The sequence below is a fragment of the Scyliorhinus torazame genome, chromosome 10, assembly GCF_047496885.1.
Source record: "Scyliorhinus torazame isolate Kashiwa2021f chromosome 10, sScyTor2.1, whole genome shotgun sequence".
NCBI classification, from domain to species: domain Eukaryota; kingdom Metazoa; phylum Chordata; class Chondrichthyes; order Carcharhiniformes; family Scyliorhinidae; genus Scyliorhinus; species Scyliorhinus torazame.
This window is the reverse complement of record NC_092716.1, coordinates 142,328,852-142,347,183: the sequence shown is the minus strand read 5'-3', so window position 1 is coordinate 142,347,183 and position 18,332 is coordinate 142,328,852. Positions and strand designations below refer to the sequence as shown.

Here is an 18,332-nt window from a genome sequence, read left to right as displayed (position 1 = left end):
TCCTCGACTGTACTCCTTATACACACACGACTGTGTGGCAAGATTCAACCCCAATTCAATCTATAAGTTTGCAGGTGATACGACTGTATCTCAAATAACAAAGAATCAGGCTACAGAAGGGAGGTAGATCACTTGGTTGCATGGTTTACCGAAAACAACCTCTCTCTAAATGTTGGAAAGACCAAGGAACTGATCATCGACTTCAGGAAGCGTAGCACGACCACCCCACCCTCCCGTCTACATCAATGGCTCCGAAGTAGAGATGGTCGATAGCTTTAAGTTCCTGGGGGGGTCACCATCACCAACAGTCTGTCCTGGTCCACTCACGTTGATGCAAAAGTCAAGAAAGCCCAACAACGTCTACTTCCCTACAGAAGCTAAAGAAATTTGGCATGTCTGCATCGACTCTCACAACTTCTACAGTTGTGTGATAGAGAGCATCCTATCCGGCTGCATTACCACTTGGTATGGCAACTGCTCGGCCCAAGATCGCAAGAAACTGCAGAGTGTGGTGAATTCAGCCCAATGCATCACACAAGCTTGCCACCCACTCTCACATTGATTCTGTATACATCTCCCGTTGCCTCAGAAAGGCAGGCAGCATTGTCAGAGACCCCTCACACCCAGGCTTTGCCCTCTTCCAGACCCTTCCATCAGGCAGAAGATACAGAAGTCTGAAGATGCGCACAACCAGACATAGGAACAGCTTCTTCCCCACAGCTACTAGACTCCTCAGCGACTCTCCCTTGGACTGATCTGTTCCCTGAAAGAACACTATTCACATTGCCCAATGCTGCTCTTGTTTGGCCCTTGTTTCACATCACTATTTGTTGATGTCAATGTACTCTGTCGATTATTCTTTTGTCTACTATGTATGTACTGTGTACGATTCCTTGGCTGCAGAAAAATAGTTTTAACTGTACTTCGGTACATGTGACAATAAATATCAATCAAGCAATCAATCTCCTCCCGTGGACCTGTAACTTTTAAGCAAAAATTTGGCAATTCATTCCCCAAACCTTAGTAGGACGGGTAAAGACAGAAAGAGAGAGAAAAATGTTCGGAAAAAAACAGTCCAGAGGCCGAACGGAGACCAAGAATGGAAGGGGCACTGGAACGGAGACAGTCAGACGAGCCAATCAGCGCACGAGGCGGCGGAGGGCAACGTTCGCCGGCAAGAGAAGAGCAGACCAGCCACTCATAAAGTCCTCCCTCTCCGGGGTGGGGAGTTGGACAGCGTCCCTCTCGGAAGCACTGAGGGAACACCGGCATGAGATAAAAACGGAAATACAGGCCGCAGTGAAAGATGCACTGGCCAAAACTTTGGCGCAGATATAGATCGCCCTGAGCAGAGCGGAAAAGAGACTGGAAGCCCAATAAACAACCATCAAAGACTTAGAGAAAGCCGCAAACAACCAGAGCTGGCGGATCATGGCACGAGAAGAAGAGGTGGCGAGGTTGGTCGCAACGCAGGGCAACCTGAGGGGAAAAGTCGAGGATCAGGAGAATTGCTCAAGGAAGCAAGACCTGCGGATTGTAGGCCCACCGGAGGGAATCGAGGGCAGTGACCCCACGAACTACGTGGTCCAGATGCTGGGCAACCTGATGGGAAGGGAGACTTTCCCTAACCCACCAGAAATAGACAGGGCTCACCGGTCGCTGCGACCGAAATCCAAAACCGGGGAACAACCAAGGACAATAATTGCCAAACTGCACCGGTAACAGGACCGGGAAGGAATCCTGCGCTGGGCCAGGCAGTCCAAGAACTGCAGCTGGGAAGGACACAGAATCAAAATGTACCAGGACATTGGGGACTGACCTGACCAAGCGCAGGGCGGAATGTGACAGGGCAAAAGCGATGGTGTACAAGAGTGGCATATGCTTTGGTATGCTGTACCCAGCCAAGCTCTGGGTCACATATCAGGGCAAAGAACATTTTTTCACAGTCCCTGCCAAAGCAGACAAGTTTGTCATGGAGTGTGGACTGGAGCAGCGACGACAGGGGAAACGATAAAGAGCCCATGGCATGGAACAACAGCGCGGCAACAAGCCAACACCCAGGGGGAGGGGGGAGGCGTACCACTTCTCCCCCCCCCCCCCCCCCCCCCCCCAAACACATCCTGAGTGACAAACAGCAAGCCACCACCTGAGAAGTCGCTTCACGCGGGAGAACGTGACCTCATGTGTGCAAACGAGAGTACCGGCAGAGGGAAGGTGGAGTGGCAATCGGGAAAAGTGCAGGGTAAGGCGGGGAAAGAACGGGCAGAAAATACAGAGACTGGGTGAGAGAAAACGAGGAGAGGGCATGTGGTCACCACACTAGCGAGAAAGCTAACGGTAGGAGCGTGCAGCAGATGGAGGCCGCGGCATGCCCCAAACAAGGGGGCAGCGCCTGGCTGGGGGACGATGACAAGCAGAGAGGACGGAAAGTGGGGGGGGGGGGGGGGTCAGGAAGAGAAAGGGACAGAGAGAGAGCGAAAAAGACAGGAGCGGAGCGAAAGCGACAATATGGCTACAAAGGGCCACAACCAGGGGCCTAGAGCAAAGTTGCACTGCAGGCAACCACTTAGTACGGTCTCTGGGCGAAGGGAGATCCCGGAGTGCATGGGCATACCCAAATGGCGGACACACAGTTAGCGGCCATGTTGGTGCCCCCCTGGACAAAGGGAAACCCCGGATTGCAGGAACCCGACTGCGTGGGAGAACAGTGACTGCGGCCATCTTGGACGGCCCCCTAACAAAGGGAAACCCCGGAGTGCAGGGGTGCGTCCACCAGGTAAGTATGGTTAATCCCACAGGAGCGGGGGGACAAAAGCCCCCGTATCAGGATAGTCACCTGGAATGTCAGGGGACTTAACGTCCCAATGAAAAGATCCAGGTCTTCACCTACCTGAGAAACATGAAAGCCAACATAGTCTTCCTCCAAGAGCCACACCTGAGAGAGCAGGACCGACAGCGGGTAAGGAAGGACTGGGTGGGATAGACCTACCATTCCTGTTACGGGATGAGATCCGGGTGGCGGGGGGCAATACTAATTAATAAGAGGACGATGTTTAAGGCGATGATGATGGTTACGGACCCGGGGGACGGGACATCATGGTTAGTGGGGCCCTAGACGGGGCACCGGTAGTCCTCGTAACCGTGTATGCTCCCAACTGGGATAACACCAAATTCATAAAAACGACGATGGCGGAAATCCCCGACATAGCTACACATTGACTGATCACGCGGGGACTTTAACTGTGCACAGGACCCGCGGACAGACAGGTCAAACCCCAAAATGGGAAAGACCTCAAACATAGTGAAGGATCTCTGTCATTTCATGGAACAGATGGGGCAGTGGACCCTTAGAGGTTCACTCACCCAGGGGAGAAGGAGTTCTCCTTCTTTTCCCCAGTGCATAACGTATACTCTCGGATCAACTTCTTTGTGATGGGGAAATCAGTGCTTCCAGGGCTGGTCAAGGCGGAATACTCAGCAATCGTAATCTCCGACCATGCTCCACATTATATGGATGTGAGGTTGGAGACAGGCAGTGCCCAACGCCCCACACGGAGGTTGGCACTGCACTACTGGCCGACAAGGTCTTTAGTGAGAAAGTATCACAGGCCATAGCTGAATACACAAAGAACAACCAGAACGGGGAGGTCTCACCCTCCACGTTCTGGGAGGCACTAAACGCCGTGGTTAGAGGGGAAATTATCGCCTTTAATGCGCGAAGAGACAGGGAGGAGAGAACAGCTAGGCAACAGCTGGTTGACCCCATACTGAAGGTAGACCGTAAATACTCTGAGGCCCTGACCGTAGAGCTCTTGGCGGAGAGGAAAAAGCTACAAATGGACTTTGACCTGCTCTCTACGAGGAAAGCAGTACACCAACTCCGCTAGGCACAGGGGACCATATGCGAATATGGAGACAAATTCAGTCACCTGCTGGCGCACCAGCTAAGAAAACAGGCAGCCACTAGAGAGATTGCGCAAATTAGAAACAGCAGAGGCACATTAGAAACAGACCCAGACAAGGTCAACAAAACCCAAGACCTTTCACCAGCGATTGTACACCTCGGAGCCCCCAGCAGGGGACTCGGGGATGGAACAGTTCCTCAATGGACTGAACATGCCAGTCATGGGGGAGGACAGGAAACGGTGCCTGGAAGCAATGCTAGAACTTGGAGAGATCATGGAGAGTATTAACTCCATGCAGGCGGGGAAGGCGCTAGAACTGGATGGTTTCCTGGCAGACTTCTACAAAAGATTTGCGACAGCAATGGCCTCGCACCTGCGGGAGATGTTCACAGACTGTCTAGCGAGGGGCACACTGCACTATGCTGGCACAAGCCTCAATCTCGCTTATATCTAAGAAAGACAAAGATCCATCGGAGTGCCGTTCCTACAGACCCATCTCACTATTAAATATAGACGCCAAAATATTGGCCAAGATCCTAGCCGAAAGGCTGGAGAACTGCGTACCAGAGGTAGTCGTAGAGGATCAAATGGGCTTTGTCAAAGGTAGACAGCTAACATCGAACATTAGGCGCATGCTGAATGTGATCATGACCCTATCTGGGGAGAATACACCTGAAGTGATCATCTCCCTGGTCGCAGAAAAGGCCTTCGACAGAGTCGAGTGGAAGTACCTCATTGAAGTACTGGAGCGGTTCGGTCTCGGAACAGGATTCACCTCCTGGGTGAAGCTCCTGTACAACGCTCCCATGGCGAGTGTTCGGACTAACATCACCAGCTCCCAATACTTCCAGCTGCACAGGGGCACCAGGCAGGGATGCCTGTTGTCCCCACTGCTGTTTGCCCTAGCAATCGAACCACTAGTAGTCACACTCAGGATAGCAAAGAACTGGTAGGGGGATCCAAAGAGGAGGAAAAGAGAGCACAGAGTCTCGCTCTATGTGGATGACCTACTCCTCTACATTTCGGACCCACAAAGCAGCATGGAAGGAATCATCGCGCTCCTAAAAGTGTTTGGTGCCTTCTCGGGCTACAAATTCAACATGAGCTAAAGCGAGATCTTCCCGCAGAACCCGCAAGGGGGAGGGGTCATCACGACAGCAGAAAGAATGATGGGATTGAGAGAAAGAGAATATTTGGATTATTAAATGTATTAAATGAATAACAGACTAAAAGACTAACACAGGCTTGTGGAAAAGTACTGCTTGGACAAGGAAACAGATGCACATGAGGAAGTGGAAATAATGAAGAAGTAGGTATAGCATTAACAGAAGAGATAATAATAGGTCTGAATATTGAGCAAGATAGATTGGGGAAGGCTTAGCAAAATAGATGAGTGGACAGTCTTAAAGACATAAACAAGCCACTGAGGCTGCGCAAATATCCAAGGGAATCACCCACTGGACAGAAGGAGTACGTAAACGTGAACATATAATGTATGATGAAGGCGTATAAGGAAGAATGTGAACCTCAGTGAAACCTGATCCAATCAGGAGGAGAGGGCAGAAGAATGATAAACGAACAAAGTGTATATAAACAGACGAAACAAGCTATTTGGTGTGCTCCTGTCTAGGAGGCACCCGACTCTGCAGACTTGTATAAGGATAAATAAAACCCTAACTTGCTTCTAGTATTTTAGTCCTCAGTGTCAGTGATTGTGAGCACACATTCAAATCTCACAAACTTGGGGGCTCGTCCGGGATCGAGCGGCACCCTGCCAGCAGAGGAGACAAGAGAAACACTGGGATGACGCGTCCTACCGATTTCGGCAGTCCTAAGAATCACTGCTCCTGGAACTGACAGGGTGACGTGACCCGGACCAGAGGACTCTAGGAGGAAGAAATAAGGAGGTACCAGACCGTCGAGCAATTCTTGTGCACAAGACCCGGGTAAGAAAAATGACTATTCAGTAATACCCGGGCGACGGGGGATGCAGGTAGGCGACAGGTGAAAGACGCTTACGGGAAAAATAGGAAGAACCAACAAAAGGATAAAGGATTGAGAGATGGGGGGAAAGCTAAGTAAAGAGAGGGGTGGGACACCCGGAGGAAAGGGTGGAAAAGGCAGTCCTGAAATCCCGCCAGATAGTCCATTAGGGCGGATGTTGGAAAATTGGGAGAATACCTCCTGTACAAAAGGAAAATCAAAAGAGAAAATGATTAGATATTGCTATTAATAGTCAAGGGAATAAGGGAATCGGTACCCAAGGGGCAGAACTTTGAGAAAGCATTTGAAAACAGACAAGAGAAGGATGAGGCGCCTGCCATATTTTTGCAGAGGCTAAGGAGAAATATACAACAGTATTCTGGCATGGATCCAGAATCAGATGCCAGTCAACAAGTATTACGGGCAAATTTTGTCACCAAATCATGGCCAGACATTAAAAAGAAACTGGAAAAATTAGAAGACTGGAATGACAAATCCATAAATGAGTTACTCAAGGAGGCACAGAAGGTGTATGTGAGAACGGAGGACGAAAAGACAAAGGGAAAAGCTAAAATAATGATGCAGGCGGTAGAGCAAGTTGTGGAAAAGAAGTGGAATAGTGAAAGTAGAGACGGGAGAGGTAGAGGAGGCTGGGGACAAATGAACCAGTGGAGTGGGAACAGAGGAAGAGGAAGGGGACGAGGAAGAGGCCGAGGACGAGGAGGTGCTGGGATGGGAAACTGGGAAACAGGACCCTTGAGATGTTATTACTGTGACGAGGAAGGACATTTTAAGAGGGATTGCCCGAAAAGACAGAAGGAAACAAAAGTGTACTCCTTGATGCAAGGAGACGAAGAGGGGAGTCAGGGACTCCACTCCCTGGAGATAGAAGGATATAGAAGGGAGCCCTTGGTAAACTTGAAAGTGGGACCCCGGGGAGAGGAAGTGGTATTTATGGTAGACTCAGGAGCGGAAAGATCAAGTGTGACTGAGGTACCAAAGGGAACGAAACTGGGAAAGAAATAAATAAAAGTGGCAGGGGTGGGAGGAAAAACGATAACAGTCCCTGAAATAGAAGACGTACTGGTCAAGTATCAGACCAGAGAGGCTGTGGAAACCTTAATACTGATCCCGCAGGCAGGAATGAATCTTATGGGAAGGGATCTACAGGTCCAATTGAGGCTAGGGACCGCACCAGTGGATGGAAAAGTGATAGTAAAGATGTATAACATTACGGAAGAAAACGAAAAAGAAATAGACCCCACGGTATGGGCAGGTCGAGGAAATAGGGGAGGGTTTCTTATACCCCCGTTGAAAATCAGCCTAAAGACAGGCTGTGAACCCGTGCGAGTAAGACAATACCCAATGTCAATGGAAGGACGAAAAGGACTCCAACCTGTCATAGACCTACTAGAAACGGACGGTGTGATAGAACCCTGTATGTCCCCCTTTAACACTCCCATTCTACCAGTTAAGAAGCCTGATGGAACATATAGAATGGTCCAGAATTTAAGGGAATTAAATAAGATTGTGCAGAAGCGCCACCCGGTGGTGCCCAACCCATACACTATAATGGGACAGATACCCAATTGTAGTAAGTGGTTTAGCGTCATAGACCTTAAGGATGCATTCTGGAGTTGCCCAATAGACAAGAGCAGTCGAGACATTTTTGCATTTGAGTGGGAGAACCCATATACTAGGCGAAAACAACAGTATAGGTGGACAGTTTTACCGCAAGGGTTCACGGAATCACCGAACCTATTCGGACAAATCTTGGAGCAAGTACTGGAGGAATATAACGGAGGGTAAGAGACACAATTATTACAATATGTAGATGATTTACTAGTATCAGGGCAAGAGAAGGCGGCGGTAACAAAGGGAACAATAGAACTACTCAATTTCCTCGCAGGAAAGGGGCTACGGGTCTCTAAGAATAAGTTACAATTCGTGGAGAGGGAAGTAAAATATTTAGGACACCTGGTGAGTGAGGGAAAAAGACGGATCGACCCTGAGCGTATTGAGGGTATTACCTCCCTCCCGCTTCCCCAAAACCCACGGGAGATACGGAGGTTCTTGGGACTCATAGGATATTGCAGGATTTGGATAGAGAATTTTGCGCTGAAAACCAGATTCCTCTGTGACAAATTAGGTGAGAATGAAAAGGCAACAACGTGGGGACAAGAAGATGAAACGAGATTTCAGGAGCTGAAACGTAGCCTTACGCAGGCCCCGGTCATCTTGCTCCCGTTTGGAAAAGCCCTTTAACCTCTACGTCAACGTGGAGGGCGGAACGGCAATGGGCGTACTAGCCCAAAGCTGGGGAAGCAACAAGAAGCCGGTGGCATTTTTGTCAAAAATTCTTGACCCGGTGTCCCGTGGGTGGCCCTTGTGCGTCCAGGCAGTGGCTGCCACTGCTGTATTGGTGGAAGAAAGCCGAAAGCTAACCTTCGGGGGACAACTGATTGTGGCCACACCACACACGGTAAATACTATCCTAACACAGCGATCACACCGTTGGCTTACAGACTCGAGAATCCTGAAATATGAGGCCATATTAATGGAAAGAGACGACTTTAAAATCGTCACCAATAAAAATACAAACCCCTCACAGTTTCTATTTAGTGACCCTGAAAAAAAGGGGGATCCGGAACACAATTGCTTGGACCTCATAGAATATCAGACAAAAAGCAGGGAGGATTTAGGGGAGGAACCTCTAGCGCTCGGGGAGAGGTGGTTCATAGACTGTTCGGGAGGCCGCCCGTTGGCAGTCAGACCATTCCAACGTATTCAGATTGATTTCACCGAGCTTCCCCTCGTGCAACGGTGGCGGTACGTTCTGGTTATAGTTGATTACTATACACGATGGGTGGAGGCTTTTCCAACCGCCACGGCTACGGCACAGGCGGTCGGCAAAATCCTCCTTGAACAAATAATTCCGCGACACGGGGTCATTGAGTCCATTGACTCCGACCGCGGAACGCACTTCACTTCTAAAGTCCATAAGCTCATTTGTGAGACCCTAGGTATCCGGTGGGATTTGCATACCCCCTGGCACCCTCAAAGCTCCGTGATGGTGGAGAGAATGAATAGCACCCTAAAGGCCCAGCTGACAAAACTGATGGCTGAGACAAATCTGCCCTGGACTAAGTGCTTACCGCTGGCGCTGTTACGTATTAGGACGGCGCCGCGGAAAGACATAGGGGTCTCACCTTACGAGATGTTATTCGGATTACCCTATCTGGGACGAACTGAGGGTACACCCACTATAGAATGTAATGATATTTTTATGAGGAACTATTTACTGGCGATGTCTCGTTCACTTACAGAATTAAAAGAGAGGGGTTTGCTGTCTCAAACACCTCCTCTGGACTTTTACATCCATAAGCTCCGACCAGGAGACTGGACACTGATTAAGTCATGGCGAGACGAGAAACTTAAACCTGTCTGGGAAGGACCATTCTTGGTTTTGTTAACCACCGAGACCTACGTCCGTACAAAGGAAAGAGGCTGGACTTACGCCGCTCAAACCAAAGGTCCCATTGAACCTACGCCGGACGAACTACCAGCCGAGTGGGCTGTCCAACCCGGAGACCGCCCGCTGACATTGACTTTTACCCGAAAGACACAATGATCAGGTACATCACTCTCGTGTGTGCCCTCCTCAGCATTTGCACAGCCACTGTGCCTCCATGCACTACGTGCTACACGGAACTCCGCTCAGGCACCTGCTGCCCGCCCCAATACTTCACCAATGAGCTCTTCACCTCGCATACAGTCGTACCACAGAAGTGCCACACACAGAAGGGTACTACCTGCACAGAAGGCGGCGTGCAATATGTAATGTTTAAAAATACTAGGGTGACAGGCTGTCCACAACAAGATTGGCTCTGTGTTAAAAGCCAGCCAGGTACAGGGGGATCTAAGACAGACAGGGTGCGAGAGAGAATAGTAAAAAGGAGGAAAAAGGGCAGAAGAAGAAGGGAAAACAACCCCCAAACTCCTCACTCTATGAGCAGCTCAAGGGGGAGATACAGTTGCCAAAGGCTGGGGGGAACTTATTTGTAGACCTTGAGCTCCATATTACACAAACCCTTAAGGTTACCAATTGCTGGGTCTGCGGCGGACCCCTCACTAGTGAACGTTGGCCCTGGCGAGGGGCTACCGTCGATGCCCCTGATTTATTTGACTGGAATATAACCACCGGCATGGCCCGCCGACCACAGACCTGGGTGCTCACGGACACGCCCTATGCACGACATTGTCTCCAATAATCCAACTGGACCAACGGTATGTCCTGTAGGCACAAGCCCCTGCGAGTACACTAAAACTTTCGACCAGGATGGTAACACTGCCTGGTACCCCAGTGTCCCGGCCTCGTACTGGAGTCAGGAGAATGATACGCGCTCCCCTCTTTGTAACCAGACACGCCCAGGACTGTGGAAGTGTCTGGCCTACAATGAGAACCCGTATGTGGGCGTACCGGGCTTAGAACACTGGGTTAACGCCAGCACTGGCGGGCCGACACCGGAAGGCCTATTCTGGATTTGCGGTGACAAGGGCTATTCCATACTATTCTCAAGTGGAAGGGGACGTGCTCCCTTGGTTTCATCCAGCCGGGGTTCTTCCTTCTCCCAAAAGATGGAGGTGATACCCTGGGGATCCGGCTATTTGCGAATTTAAAATTGGGGCATGGTGGAACGACATTTTTGATGGTACTTGGGGGAAGACCTTGGCATTTATTGTACTCGGTGTCATGTTGGGTCTTATGGTCCTACCTTGCCTGATACCCTGCTTCCAGCGACTTATCACGAGTGTGGTCAGCCGGATGGTTGCAGTCCCGGCACAGGGATCGGCCTCAACATCTCCGGTCATGCTCCTGTGCCCAGCTCTCACCGAGAAGAGGCAGATTAAATTGATGTTACAGCGCCTTGACCGCGGCACTTGAGGTTATTTATTTAACACATGATAAAAAGAAAAAGGGTGGATTGAGAGAAAGAGAATATTTGGATTATTAAATGTATTAAATGAATAACAGACTAAAAGACTAACACAGGCTTGTGGAAAAGTACTGCTTGGACAAGGAAACAGATGCACATGAGGAAGTGGAAATAATGAAGAAGTAGGTATAGCATTAACAGAAGAGATAATAATAGGTCTGAATATTGAGCAAGATAGATTGGGGAAGGCTTAGCAAAATAGATGAGTGGACAGTCTTAAAGACATAAACAAGCCACTGAGGCTGCGCAAATATCCAAGGGAATCACCCACTGGACAGAAGGAGTACGTAAACGTGAACATATAATGTATGATGAAGGCATATAAGGAAGAATGTGAACCTCAGTGAAACCTGATCCAATCAGGAGGAGAGGGCAGAAGAATGATAAATGAACAAAGTGTATATAAACAGACAAAACAAGCTATTTGGTGTGCTCCTGTCTAGGAGGCACCCGACTCTGCAGACTTGTACAAGGATAAATAAAACCCTAACTTGCTTCTAGTATTTTAGTCCTCAGTGTCAGTGATTGTGAGCACACATTCAAATCTCACAGGATGGATAAAGGAGCCAGAAGCCAAGTGGGTGCGCGCGGAGAAGGCCTCCTGCATGGGGACCTCGCTCCGGGGCCCTCGCCATGGCGGCACTCCCATCCCCACCCAAAAAACACTCAAGCAGCCCAGTGGTGGTAGCTGCCCCTCAGATCCGGAATCAACTACAGCAGCAATTCGGCCTGACCGAAATGTCCGACAAGCCCCCATCTGCAATAACCACAGGTTCACGCCGGCACCTTTAAAAGATGGAGAAAGAATGGGGGGGACATTGACAGTCAGTGGCCCCAATACTGATGGTAGGATTACAACACTGGACGAACTGACGGAGCGATTCCAGCTAGCAAGGGGCAACAAACTCAGGTACCTGCAGCTTAAATACATCCTACGAAAGGAGACAAGGACATACCCGTGACCACCTTACCAGGCACTATAAGAAGGACTACTGGATGCAGACATTCTAGCAAGAAGGAACTTTAGTGGCATGTATGAAGGACTGATAGAGAGGGCCAACACCCGAACTGGAGGAGACGAGGAGGAAGTGGGAGGAAGACCCGGGGTTTGAAATAGGGTGGGGATGCTGGAGCGAAGCACTACATACGGTCAACTCCACCTCCACATGCACAAGACTCAACCTAACGCAACTAAAAGTGGTACTTAGAGCCAAGTTGATCAGAACCCGAGTGCGTAGGTTCTTTCAGGAGATGGGGGACAGATGTGAACGGTGCCAAGGAGGCCCGGCCAACCACACCCACATATTCTGGTCCTGCCCCAGACTTGCCGGGTACTGAACAGCCTTCTTCGAGGCAATGTCCAAAGTGGTGGGGATGAGGGTGGAGCCATGCCCGAAAATGGCGGTCTGCGGGGTATCAGACCAGCCATTTCTGTTCATGGGTGGAGGATCGACGCACTTGCTTTTGCCTCCCTGATTGCCGCCGTACAATTCTGCTCAGCTGGCAGTCAGCAGCAGCACCTAAAACTGCAGACTGGCTGTCCCACCTATCGGACTTTCTCCAAATGGAGAAAATCAAATTTGCCATCCGTGGGTCGGAAGATGTCTTCCTCAAAACATGTGAGTCATTCACCTGACTGTTCCAGGACCTGTTTGTGGCCAACAAATAAGTAGCCAGGAAGTAGTAGCCAAGACATTATAGACGAGAGGGGAGTGAGGGAGGACCTGGGGGGGGGGGGGGGGGGGAAACAAGAAGGGCTAGCCAAACCCAACAAGAGAGAAAGGAGATAGCAGAGAGGGGGGGGGGGGGGAATAATAGAGGCGAACCAGAAGGGAGAAAGGAGAAGGGAACACAAACGGGAGGGGAAAGCACAGGGGAGGTTAATGGCCACAACAAAAACAGCAAGGCAAAAAGAGAAAGAAAGAACAGGAATAAGGAATGACCCATGGCCGAAGCTTATGCAACTGTACAGCGATAAAAGGCTAACCAAAAAGTGTAAATAGCATTAGTGCCCCTCTCTCCCTGTTTTGTTTTGTAAAAGAAGAGGGGGGAAAAAAACCTTTCTCTTTAGGCGTCTTTACTTCACTTGTTTTTGTGTGTGTGTATTTGTAATTATGCCATGAAGAAAACCCAATGAAAACATCTTTTAAAAAAAGAAAAAGGAATTCAGGAAGTCTTCAAGTGTCATGGTAACAGAACCAATAATGAAAAGGACCTGCCCTCGCTCCCCAAAACTGCTCTTCCTGCTGAGTTCACCTGAAAAGGTTGGAATTAACTAACTGACTACAGAAGCCATCACAGCTGCTGAACAGAACTCTTTATTCCAGCCAACCAAAACTTTAACTACAAGCTATGGGCCCACAATGGCATTCTGAAAGGGCTGAACTGAGTCTCATATTTATTAATATATTTTATCTTTATCTGATTTTAATCGTGTATCTGTACTTTAGTGAATAACTTTATTACTTTCACTTCAGTAACTTTTGGCAATAGTTCGGTAATCCTTTATCTTGTTTGAGTAAAGCTTGTCTGCTGGTTGTTTTCAAATTGAATCACTTGCAAATTGAAAGGGGCACGCACAGACACACACATGCAGACACCATGCGCACAGGCACCACACATGCAGACACCACACACACTGATTGGGGTAAGGTGTCATCATGTCACTTGGGAGGTAGTTCTGGCAATGATTGGGAGAGGGTGGAGAGACATTGTGGCCAGAGGCAGAGAAGGACTATTGTTTAGTCCTTTGTGGCCCCTCCTACTATCTTCCTGACCGGCAACTATTCACAATTCCTAATCCCCCAGATCTATCCTCACACCCAAATTCCACAAGGTCTCATCATACATGTTCCCCCCCCCCCCCCCCCCCCCCCCCCCCAGGGCCACACGTACTTTACCATAAGCCTTCTAACATTATCACTGCAGACCCTCAGGAGAAAGATCCACCTCACGACCCCACCACTGCCTCAGACAATGTAGAAGATGTAGCAGAGCTGTCTCGCCCTCTCTAGATAGGAGGAGGAAGAGGAGGAGCATGCAAGAGGACAATATTAACCACTACCAGTGCCTTAGGCACCAGTACAAATGAGAGGCTAGAAGAGGAACCATTACTGTGAGATGCAACGGGCACTAATGGGCAGCAGTCATGCCAATTGGAAGAGATATCCTAAGTGCCACCTTACCAGAAGGCATGGTTATGGGCTAGCTCTGCTACACAGGAGGTAAACGAGGACCTCACTGGGCCAAGATTCAGAAGAAAACTTATGGATCTGCCAAATTATTTTAAATTAATTTACGGGATGTGGGCATTGCTGACTAAGCCAGCATTTATTGCCTATTCCTAATTGCCCTTGAGAAGGTGGTGGTGAGCTGCCTTCTTGAACCACTGCAGACCTTGTGTTGTGGGTAAACCCATAGTGCTGTTAGGGAGAGATTCCAGGATTTTCGACCAGCAACAGTGAAGAAACGATGATATATGTCCAAGTCAGGATGATGAGTGACTTGCGAGGGGAACCTCCAGGTGGTGGCTGCTGCTCTTGTCCTTCTAGATGGTAGTGGATGTGGGTTTGAAAGTTGCTGCCTAAGGAGCCTTGGCGAGTTCCTGCAGTGTATCTTGTAGATGGTATACATGGCTGTTCATCAGTGGTGGAGGGATTGAATGTTTGTGGAAGGGGAAGCAATCAAACGGGCTTCCTGGTCCTGGATGGCATTGAGCTTCTTGAGTGTTGTTGGAGCTGCATTTATCCAGGCAAGTGGGCAGTATTCCATCACACTCGTGACTTGTGCCTTGTAGATGATGAACAGGCTGTAGGGGGTCAGGAGGTGAGTTACTTATGAATAAATAAATAATAAATAATCTTTATTGCACTGTTGCTGGTTTAGAGGCTGTTTAGCACAGGGCTAAATCGCTGGCTTTGAAAGCAGACCAAGGCAGGCCAGCAGCACGGTTCAATTCCCATATCAGCCTCCCCGAACAGGCGCCGGAATGTGGCGACTAGGGGCTTTTCACAGTAACTTCATTTGAAGCCTACTTGTGACAATATGCGATTTTCATTTTCATTATTGTCACAAGTAGGCTTACGTTAACACTGCAATGAAGTTACTGTGAAAAGCCCCTAGTTGCCACATTACAGCACCTGTTCGGGTACACAGAGGGAGAATTTATAATTCTCAGCTGTACCCCAGGATTCCTAGCCTTTGACTTGCTCTTGTAGCCACAGTATTTATACGGCTAGTCCAGTTCAGTATCTGTTCAAAGGTAACCCCCATGATGTTGATAGTGGGGGATTCAGCGATGGTAATGCCATTGAATGTCAAGGAGTGATGGTTAGATCCTCTCTTATTGGAGCTGGTCATTGCCTGGCACGTGTGTGACGTGAGTATTACTTTCCACTTGTCAGCCCAAATCTGGATATTGTCCAGATTTTGTTGCATTTGGACAGGAACTGCTTCAGTGTCTGAGGAGTTGTGAATGGTACTGAACATTGTGCAGTCATCTGTGAACATCCCCACTTTTGACCTTATGATGGAAAGAAGGTCATTGGTGAAGTAGCTGAAGATGGTTGGCCTAGGACACTAACCTGAGGAACTCCTGTTATGATGTCCTGGAAGTGAGATGATTGACCTCCAACCATCATCCTTTGTGCCAGGTATGACTCAAACCAGCGGTGAGTTTTCCCCTGATTCCCATTGACTCCAATTTTTCTAGGGCTCCTGGATGCCATACTTGGTCAAATGCTGCCTTGATGTCGAGGGCAGTCACTCTCACCTCACCTCTGGAGTTCAGCTCTTTTGTCCGTGTTTGAACCAAGGTTGCAATGAGGTTAGGAGCTGAGTGACCCTGGCTAGGTCCAAACGGTGCGTCAGCGAGCAGGTTATTGCTGAGTATGTTCCGCTTGATAGCACTGTTGATGATTCCTTCCATCACTTTGCTGATGATGGTGAGTAGATTGATGGGATGGTAATTGGCTGGGTTGGATTGGTCCCGTTTCTTGTGTATAGGGAATACCTGGGAAAATTGCCACATAGCCGGGTAAATGCCAGTGGTGTAGCTGTACTGGGATAGTTTGGCTAGTGGCGCGGCAAGTTCTGGAGCACAAGTCTTCAGTACTATTACCAGAATATTGTCATGGCCCATCGCTTTTGCAATATCCTGGTATCACATGGGTGAATTGAATTGGCTGAAGACTGGCATTTGTGATGCTGGGGACTTCCGGAGGAGGCCAAGATGGGTCATCCACACAGCACTTCTTGCTGAAGATTGTTTCGAATGCTTCAGCTTTACTTTTCAGAGATGTGCTGAGCTTCCACATCATTAGGAATGGGGCTATTTGTGGAGCATCCTCCTCCAGTGAGTTGGTTAATTGTCCGCCAATACTCAAAACTGGATGTAGCAGGGCTGTACAACTTCAATCTGATCGTTGGACTCGAAACATTAACTCTTTTCTCTCCCTACAGATGCTGTCAGACCTGCTGAGATTTTCCAGCATTTTCTCTTTTGACTTCAGATTCCAGCATCCGCAGTAATTTGCTTTTTACTAGTATGTGAATTAGCGCTCGCAACTTTGGCACAAGCCCCCAGGTGGTTAGTAAGGACTTCGCAGAGTTGAGGGCTGGGTTTGCCATTGTCATTTCGGTGCAGAGGTCAATGCTGGGTGATCCATCCGGTTTCATTCCTTTGTGTTTATGTATAGTAATTAAATACAATGGAGTACAATAGGCCATTTCAGAGGCTGTTTAAGAGTCACATGTAGGCCAGACTAGGTAAGGATGGCAGATTTCCTTCCCTAATGGACATTAGTGAACCTGAACCAGATGGGGTTTTATAACAATCGACAATGGTTTCATAGTTAATTTCAGATGTTTTAGTGAGTTTAAATTCCACCATCTGCCATGGTGAGATTTGAACCCCAGTCCCCAGACTATTATCCTGGGCCTCTGGATTACTAGTCCAGTGACAGTACTATTGTGCCACCGTTTCCCCTACTAAATACTTTGTGCAATTGAAAACCTGCCTTAAAACCTATGGATGACAACTAAGGATAATGGAAGAGTCCTCCTCCAACCTGTCCCATGGCTTGACACAAGAGTTTGGAATTCCACTGTTGAGAAGCTGGTGAATTCCAGAACCAATTCAAAAACCTACTGGTCTATCTTAGGTTCTGGCATTTTTGCTGAGATGGTGCAACCCAAACTGGTGCCATTATGCCCACAGTTGCAGGACGACATCTGAACGCCTCTCTTGAGGATCTCAGCAGCCATCCACCTCATGTGTTGCTGTAACAGGGTTTACACTCTGCAGTGGCACTATAGTAAACAAGAGCATTTGTAGCATGGCTATTACGAGAAAACACAGGTGAATCATTTAATATTTGTAAGTCATGGTTTTCATAGTTTGTTTTGGGTATTTTTACAGATAAAGAATGATGATGGTAATTTGTTAGTGATGGAATTGTGTTTTTTCCATTGTGTTCTTCATGAGGCAGGGGTCAAAACGGGTGTGCTGATGGTGGAATTGTTGGTGAGTCCTCAGTCCTGAAGGTGAAACATGTTGGAAGCAATGCTTCGGAATCCGGAGGACATTGATCAGCAGCAGCAATCCCAGGTACAACCGGTCTCTCTGGAGCCTCTCTGCTGCTCCCGCGGGCCCCTCAGATCTTCGTCTTCTTGTTACTTTTGAGGTTGACTCTGAAGAAACAATTGCTGGATGTAGTGGATGCTCTGTTATGACCACAAGCTTCTGGACAATGTGTAAGGACCCTCCTGTCTAAACCCTGTTTTCCCTGTGCATTCCCTTTATTTTCTGTTATTTTGGCTTTTATAATTTTTATACCTGGACAATTAATAGGTCCTACACCTTTAAGATGGACTTCACCTTTAATTTAAACAAAAGGAATCCAGCAGACATTTCTCTCCCTACAGTCATACTGACCTGCAAGGAAGTTCAATTTAGCAACAGCTGCAGGCAGGGCCAGTTTTTTTAGAGAAGGTTCTTTAAAATCTCGTAAAGGGAACTCTGTTTTTCCTCAGTACAGCTGGGGGGACATTCTGGTGGAGTTGGAAACAAATAAGAATTACACAGGCCTGAGGCGGATCTGATCGAAGGCCCAAGGTTAATAAAATTGAAAATGACTCCCGAGAGGGAATCCCATTGTCTGGGGATTTGGACTGAATGTTTCAGCCAGAAGATCCCCGTTAGCCATCCAGCCAGTGGTTCTCAATCACTCTGCGTCGTGGAAGGACAGTCAGCTGAAAACTCAACTTCAACATCTGAAGCAAAGGCACTCATCTTCCATTTCTCAGTAATCATCTTTCATTTTTCCTCTCCCTCTGCGTGTAAATGTCTTGTATGTGTATAGGTAGAGGGTGGAATGGTGAATGGGGGAGTGGGTAGGGGGGGGGGGGGGGAAAGAGTACAGATTAGCTGGCCGTTATTCTTTTAAAA

The 18,332-nt window shown here is 48.5% G+C and overlaps 1 protein-coding gene across 3 annotated transcripts in view; it reads left to right on the top strand.

Annotated features, from left to right (window-relative positions):
* Nucleotides 1-7,513: 7,513 nt before the first annotated feature.
* Nucleotides 7,514-18,332, top strand: part of tspan4a (tetraspanin 4a) — a 294,538-nt gene continuing 283,719 nt past the window's right edge. The window contains exons 1-2 of one of the 3 annotated variants that reach the window (XM_072518788.1): nt 7,514-7,693; nt 17,374-17,492. In XM_072518788.1, coding sequence (XP_072374889.1) covers nt 17,436-17,492 — 57 coding nt within the window. In that variant the 5' untranslated portion in view covers nt 7,514-7,693; nt 17,374-17,435. The other 2 variants (XM_072518789.1, XM_072518787.1) reach the window with 2 other exon arrangements.